Genomic DNA, 8,193 nt, shown 5'->3' with positions numbered 1-8,193 from the left:
ACCTGATGCTGGGAAAGATTGAAGGTGGGAGGAGAAGGGGACAACAGAGGATGAGATGCTTCAATGTCATCACTGACTTTGGACATGAGTCTGAGTAAACCCCTGGATTTGGTGATGGACTGGGAGGCCTGGCATGCTGCAGTCAATGGGATCGCAAAGAGTTAGACAGGACTCAGTGACTGAACTGACTGACTGATCTGTGGAAGTCTTGTAATCTAATCTCTCTGGCTTTTAAGGTCAGATTCTCTGAGGATTCCTAGTCCCTTTGTCAGGTCCCCAGACTGGGAAGTCTGATGTGGGTTTTAGAAGCTTCTCAACAGTGGGAGAACTTTTTTAATATTAGTGTTCTCCAGTTTGTGAGTCACCCACCTGTCAGGGGGATTTGATTTTATCATGGTTGTGTCCCACCTACCATCTCACTGTGGCTTTTTCTTTGTTTTTGTACATTGTGTATCTTTTTTTTTTTGTTTGTTCCTTTTTGGTAGGTTCAAGCATCCTCCTGTTGATGGCTGTTCAACAGCTAGTTGTGATTTTGGTGCTCGTGCAGCAGGGAATGAATGCGTCTTACTCCATCTTCTTGAACCAGAAACTATCCCCATTTTTTAACCTAAAAATAATCACAGTAAAACTAATCTGTTTGTATTTAATTTGGCTTTACTATTTACATCAAGGGTGCATCAAGAGTATTGATTGCCCATATAATTTCTTTTTTAATTTTTTTAAAATATAAATTTATTTATTTTAATTGGAGGTTAATTACTTTACAATATTGTATTGCTTTTGCCATACATCAACATGAATCTGCCACAGGTATACACGTGTTCCCCATCCTGAACCCCCCTCCCTCCTCCCTCCCCGTACCATCCCTCTGGGTCGTCTCAGCGCACCAGCCCCAAGCATCCAGTATCATGCATCGAACCTGGACTGGCGATTCGTTTCATATATGATATTATACATGTTTCAATGCCATTCTCCCAAGTGATCCCACCCTCGCCCTCTCCCACAGAGTCCAAAAGACTGAAAATTACTTTGCTATAATCCTGTAATAATAGTACTAGTCTGATTATTTCAAAGGCCTTTATCGACTACAAAAAGTCAATCTTAGTTTCTTAAAACACTTTCTTAAAGCTGCCTGGTCATATCTGAGTCTATCTACATGACAGTCCAGTCAAAACCTTGATGATATATCTAAAAGTTCCAATTTTTTCCTGTTGGAAAGAAAACAGACCACTTCTTAGGTGGTGCTAGAGGTAAAAGAACCTGCCTGCTAATGGAGGAAACATAAAAAATGTGGGTTTGATTGCTGAGTTGGGAAGATCCCCTGGAGAAGGGCTTGGCAATCCACTCCAGTATTCTTGCCTGTAGCAGAATACAGCCCATAGGGTCACAAAGAGTCAGACATGGCTGAAGCCACTTAGTACTCACGCATGCACAGAAAGAGAACAGATTGTTATTGAACTTATGCAAATAACTAATTATATTTGCATGAAACTAATACTCAAGAATTTCCAAATTCCTGAAGGATCAGCTAAGTAGAAAAAATATCTTTGTTTAGGAAAGTATACTGTATCAAATTTTAGTAAGTCACAGATAGCTTCAGAGAAAAGATTTTCTAAAATTAAAAAAACAAATCTTTAAGGAACCAGCAATGTCTTTGAACAAAACAGTATAAAAAATTGCAACTGTCCCCCCAGTTCATCCAATCCCAAGTAATGAATAATTTTTCTGTTTGAATCCAGTTTTACCTTTATTTTTCTCATGAATCTCTTTGAGGATAGAGCAGTTTTGCAGAAACATTTTTTCAAAAGCACCCAAGTAAAATAATAACTCTCTGTAGATGACAAGCACTTAAAACACCCAGTGTTAAAGATCTGATGGGTATGCATTTGATAACAAAATATAGTTATTTCTGTGATATAAATTTTAAAATGTTCATTGGAATTATGATTGATAACATTATTCTAGGACATAGTCCTAAAATTTTTATATAATTTCTGGAACATATAATATATGTCTATACAAATACAACATAATGAAATCTTAGTATTACTTCTTAATTGATCATTCTTCCCATGTAAATGGACCTAATAAATTTAATATTTCTAGGTGAGAGAAAAAATATTTTGAGATTCTACAGAGGTCTTATGGAAAATCTCAAAGTTAATTTGAGATCAAAGTATATTTATTTAGTATTTGATATTGGGAATTTTACAAAAAATATTGACAATTTTAAAATACTTGTTCAAATATAGTTATAGGTCACTATACAAATTCTTAGGTACTGATTTAACCAGAAGACAAAGACTTTGCAGGCAAATGCAGAATGTTAAATATTTGTTTAAAAAATTTAGCTCTTCTTTGCAGATGTCTCAGTTTTCTTAAGGAATCAAAGACGATGAAAACAATACAGGAAATTGTTTTCATGTATTTCATACCTTTAATTTTTAAACAGATTACTTAAAACATAGAAAAAAAAACTTTGCAATTTCTTATTAAGGACAGGCAAATAATAAAAATGGCATGTCAGGGCCAACAATAGATTGACCCATATTTCCTGATTCCTTCTATTACTCACTACTTGAAATGAGTAAGTCTGGAGTGGAAGTAGATGCTGAATGTTGAGCATCCCTGCTCAATTCCACATTTCCTTGAATTATAGCCAATGATCAATCAGTCAGTTCAGTTGCTCAGTCATGTCCGACTCTTTGCGACCCCATGGTCTGCAGCACACCAGGCTTCCCTGTCCATCACCAACTCCCGCTGTTTACCCAAACTCATGTCCATTGAGCCAGTGATGCCATCCAACCATCTCATCCTCTGTTGTCCCCTTCTCCAGCCTTCAATCTTTCTCAGCATCAGGGTCTTTACCAATGAGTTAACACTTCGCATCAGGTGGCCGAAGTATTGGAGTTTCAGCTTCAACATCAGTCCTTCCAATGAACACCCAGGACTGATCTCCTTTAGGATGGACTGGTTCGATCTCCTTGCAGTCCAAGAGACTCTCAAGAGTCTTCCCTAACACCACAGTTCAAAAGCATCAATTCTCCCATGCTCAGCTTTCTAAACAACTGACAAAAACAGCAGATATTCCCATCATTTTCCTCATTTTGTGTGAAGTTATTCCCTTTGTATTCATTCATTCTATCTTCTCAGAGTTCAGTAGCATTTGTGCTTACAGTACCCTTGTCTGGTTTAATGTTCTCTTGAAATTCTAAACAGCTTTATCTCTGTGTATATACATACAGAGGAGCTATCCTCAGTGTGAGCAGTAGCATAGAATACAGTTTTAGTCTATCTGCAGGAACTGTGCGTGTCCTCTAGTCAGCATGCACATAGACCAGTTGGCCTGGCTTCTCCACATACACACAGACATTAGTGTTCAAGGTACTGTAGGACACCAAGGGAGTGATATAGTGGTACCTAGGAGACAGAAGGGATTCTAGCAGCAGAAATGACCCATATTGGAACTCGGATCTGACTTATGTTTTCATCCAGAGTCCTTCCCTGTGTCATTTACAAAATTGTTATATATCTCACATGAGCGTTAGATCAGGAAATGTTAGAAAGCTTGGCAGTGAGCTCTTTCAGTAAATTATTACAAAAGAAGAGTGTACAAATGAATGTTGTGATATGGCATATCTAGTTATATGGCATAACTAGGGAATTGTTCATTTTCATTAAAGAATACAGAATATGTGGTTTAAAAAAACTATTTCAGCATTTGCAAAACAAATATCCAAACATCAGAAATAGAAATAAATTTTTTAAAGATTTAAAATAATTTAAAACATCACGGGGGAAAAATACATTCTTTTCCTATAAAGTCTCAGAAAATGACTGAATAAAAAAAAAAGTTAATTTACACTGTAATTGAAGATATGGTGATAAAGTGAAAGAACAGGTATTTGAAACATAAAGAGAATTCTGTTCTTACACAAAGCTGGAAAATCACCACAAATTTGAGAGAAATCATTAAAATGTCTGTGATTAAATTCATATTTAAAATTAAACTAAAACTTAAATGAAATGGATCTGTATAAGTTGATGATTTGAAATGAATTCATAAGATATTTCTTTTTAGAAAAAAAATGTCTTCTTGAGAATCATCAGATCTAAGTGTACTAAAATTTATATTTTGATATAATTTTTCAGAAATTTAACCCAATGTTTTTACAACCTGTAAATGTTCCTAAGAGTTCCAGTAATGCAAGCACAATAATCTTTTAAAGTGAAAAAATGCAATAAAAATCATCAAAATATAATTTTACCTAATATTTATCACCAGTGACTGAAAATAGTATCTACTACATTAATAAAGACTCCAAATTGCAAGTTTTGATAAAAATAAATTTGAAGAAAGAGGATCCTTAGAAATCTATAATTGATAAAGATATCACATGAGGAAGTATTTCTTTTCAATATATACAACATTCTGACACAAAACATCCCTTGTATTTTTTATTGCACTTCTTATTAATTCTGCTTAGGAGTTTAGTTATGTCAACTCTTTCAGACCTCATGGACTGTAGCCTATCAGGCTCCTCAGACCATGGGATTCTCCAGGTAAGAATACTGGAATGGGTTGCCATTTCCTTCTCCATTCTTTTTAACTAATAAATTAATTCTGAGGAAAAAGTATATTTGAGCACCAAAAGTTGCACCTTTATCTGATTATTGAACAAGATGCCTCATATTTTCATTTTGTGCTATGCCCTGAAAATAATGCAGGATTTGAACTTTCTCTTCCCTACCATGCTTGAGAGGAAAAGAGCATTTATACACTGACAATTGATAGACAGTCATAACAATTTACTCATCACTTGAGCTGATGGATTTTTATTGTATGAACTAGCCAGACTTGTTTAGTAAAGTGTTCAAGCCATACTATTAATGGCTATAATTGGTTCATAAAAGTTGGCTTTCCCAACCTGTTTCAGTAGAAATAGGGAATCCAGTGAAAGGAGAACAAATTCTCATTTGAGAGACACTATTTAAAACAAAAGTTGTTATTACTGTTTTAGAATGTAAACTAAGGATGTTCTGAGTTTTGTAGATGCTGGTAAGAATATCCTTGATATTTCTAATATCCACTAGCTAGACTAAACACTGACAAACTAGTCCTATAATTAACAACAAATTCCTTGATCTCTGTTGGCACCTTCAGGTCTTTATTGAGGATCCCCAGGTATACCTGATAGTAAATCACTTCCCAAGGATGCATCACTTTAAAAGAAAGATAAACTTGTCATTTTCCTTTCACAGTGATATAAGAAATTAAGAATCCTTGGTAAAGCCTAGCTAATCTCTGAAATGAAGTTTGCTGATGTAGAAATAAATGATAACTGGTATTTGTAATTATTGTTCTACTATGACAAGAATAAGAAGTCTTTTGACTTTTAATTTTATCTAGGCATTCAAAAAACATGTCTTAGGCATATCATAAAATTGTTAGCTAACAATTGGATAATTATTAGCTAAATGACAACTTTAACTAGGCAGTTTTCATTTTCATTACTATATCATAATATTAACTTTATTTTAGCAATAAATAAAAGCACTTAGAACTTATGGTAAAAACATTATAAATAATCTAAATACATGATAATATTTTTCCAGGCCAATGAGTGATAGTCTGCTCCTCTAGATTAATTATAGGCCTTGCATTTAAAGATAAGATAATATTTTAATTAACATATACTGATGAATGTATTTACATTCAACTCTTGATACTCATGCAAAAATGTCTACATTTTCACAAAGAAGATTCTCTGAGTTACTCTTCTCGAGGGCCCCATCACTTCCTTATTTCTTAAGCTATAGATAATAGGATTGAACACTGGGGTCAGGATGGTGTAGAAGACAGCCAGAACCTTGTCTTCTGTTGGAGATCGAAGGGATCTTGGGCGTAGATAAGTGTAAACAAAGGGTGCATAGTAAAAAGTCACCACTGTGAGGTGGGTGCTGCAAGTTGAACAGGCCTTTTTCTTCCCTTCTGCTGAGTTCATGAGATAGACAGCATGGAGAACACGACCATAGGAAAGTGCAATACCGATGAAAGGCAACAAAAGGAAAACCGTAGTGCTCACAAAAATGGTGTACTCATAGACCCAGGTGTCAATGCAGGCCAGAGTCAACATGGCTGGGACATCACAGAAGAAATGATTGATGGCCCTGGATCTGCAATAAGGGATACGGAGGGCATACGTGGTGTGGGCACAGGAGTTGATAGAGCCCATTATCCAAGATCCTATTATCAGCAACACACACACTCGTCTCGTGATTTGGATGGGATAGTGAAGAGGAAAGCAAGTGGCCACATACCGATCATAAGCCATAGAGGCCAAAAGCAATCCTTCTGCACCTGCTATAGTCAAGAAGAAAAAGCTCTGAATCCCACACCCAATGAAAGAGATAGATGTTTTTCCATACAGAAAATTGTAGGCCATTTTGGGCACAATGGTGGAGATGTAGGTCAGGTCCATGAGGGAGAGCTGACTGAGTAGAAAATACATTGGTGTATGGAGATGGGTGTCCAGAAAGATGAGAAGGATCATGGAGAGGTTACCAAATAGAGCCATTAGGAAAATGAGAACAATGAGAATAAAAAGAAACAGGCCAATTCTTTTTTTTAATTTATTTATTTTTTTATTATTATTTTTTAATTTTAAAATCTTTAATTCTTACATGTGTTCCCAAACATGAACCCCCCTCCCACCTCCCTCCCCATAACATCTCTGTGGGTCATCCCCATGCACCAGCCCCAAGCATGCTGTATCCTGCATCAGACATAGACTAGTGATTCAATTCTTACATGATAGTATACATGATAGAATGCCATTCTCCCATATCATCCCACCCTCTCCCTCTCCCTCTGAGTCCAAAAGTCCGTTATACACAGCTGCGTCTTTTTTCCTGTCTTGCATACAAGGTCGTCATTGCCATCTTTCTAAATTCCATATATATGTGTTAGTATACTGTATTGGTGTTTTTCAGGCCAATTCTTGAGGAAGGGAACAGCCCTAGTAAGATGAAATCAGTGGATGTTTGATTATAATTTTCCATGGGAAATTCATACAATTTTTCCTAAAGATAGAAACAAGTTTAAGTCAAGTTTAAAACATTAAGCTATTTTAGATTATTTTTGTCAGACTATGATTATTTAAAATTTTTGAGTTCTTAAATAAAGAACTGGTTTATCATTTTTGGAAAAAAAATAAATTTTAGCTTTTGATTTAAACAGAGGCTCTGTAACAACCTAGAGGGATGGGGTGGGGAGGTAGGCGGGAGGGAGGTTCAAGAGGGAGGGGATATATAGATATACCTGTAGCTGATTCATATTGATGTTTGGCAGAAGCCAATGCAATTCTGTAAAGCAGTTATCCTTCAATTAAAAAATAAACATTTTTTTAAAAATTGAAAGTACAAACATTTTGGCTCAAGTGTTTTCCAGAATTCTTACAGTTGTAAAAAAGTTTACTATGACACTATTAGGATAAGTATGTTTTACTGACCTATACAAATGCAAGTCACATCAAAAGCAAATGTCATAATCAAAATACATTCATAGAAAATTAATGTAAATTCATCCTTTATATAATTCCATTATTAATAAATATTGTTGACAATTAAGGAATGACTTATCTTTCATATTTAAGTCCTAATGTTTTGCCTCTAAAGTGTTGCAGCCGATTATCTTGTGGTGAGAAGCTTCTTTTCTTTCTTAGCCTACTTTGTTCTGAGATGTCAAAACAAGTTTCCTTGAAATCAAGTACTAATCAATTTATATTTCATGAAATCTATAATGAATCCTGATTGTCAAATATTATCTACAAAGCTGTCACTTTACTTTCTCTTCAATAAGTTTCTGAATATGTAGTTAAAACAGAGCCTTTGCCTATATATCTAAAACAACAATTCTCATAGCTTTGATGAATCTGTCCAAGCTGTCCAAAACAGCAGACATTTTATGTCTGCTAGTTTCTCTGACAATTGTGAAAGTTGATGAGTTGTGTCTGACTCTTTGCGACCCCATGGACTATACATGGGATTCTCCAGGGCAGAATACTGGAGTGGGTAGCCTTTCCCTTCTCCAGGGGATCATCCCAACCAAGCGATCGAACCCAGGTCTCCTGCATTGCAGGTGGATTCTTTATCAGTTGAGCCACAAGGGAAGCCCAAGAATACTGGAGTGGG

The 8,193-nt window shown here is 35.6% G+C and overlaps 1 protein-coding gene across 1 annotated transcript; it reads right to left on the bottom strand.

The window, feature by feature from the left end:
- Positions 1–5,744: 5,744 nt before the first annotated feature.
- Positions 5,745–7,062, bottom strand: LOC128051349 (olfactory receptor 2L2-like). Its single transcript, XM_052643914.1, has 2 exons — positions 7,004–7,062; positions 5,745–6,624 (listed from the first exon to the last, which is right to left on the bottom strand). The coding sequence occupies exons 1-2, from the start codon at positions 7,060–7,062 to the stop codon at positions 5,745–5,747; spliced, it is 939 nt and encodes a 312-aa protein (XP_052499874.1).
- Positions 7,063–8,193: the final 1,131 nt, after the last annotated feature.

This window comes from Budorcas taxicolor, chromosome 7 (genome assembly GCF_023091745.1).
Source record: "Budorcas taxicolor isolate Tak-1 chromosome 7, Takin1.1, whole genome shotgun sequence".
Lineage (NCBI taxonomy): Eukaryota > Metazoa > Chordata > Mammalia > Artiodactyla > Bovidae > Budorcas > Budorcas taxicolor.
The sequence above is the reverse complement of the archived record's forward strand: the minus strand, read 5'-3'. Positions and strand labels throughout refer to the sequence as shown.

Coding starts and splice junctions, on each gene's coding strand:
- LOC128051349 (XM_052643914.1), bottom strand. CDS start 7,062: ATGGAAAATTATAATCAAACATCCACTGATTTCATCTTACTAGGGCTG. Junction 6,625..7,003: donor CTAGGGCTGTTCCCTTCCTC/AAGAATTGGCCT, acceptor TAAATTAAAAAA/AAGAATTGGCCTGTTTCTTT.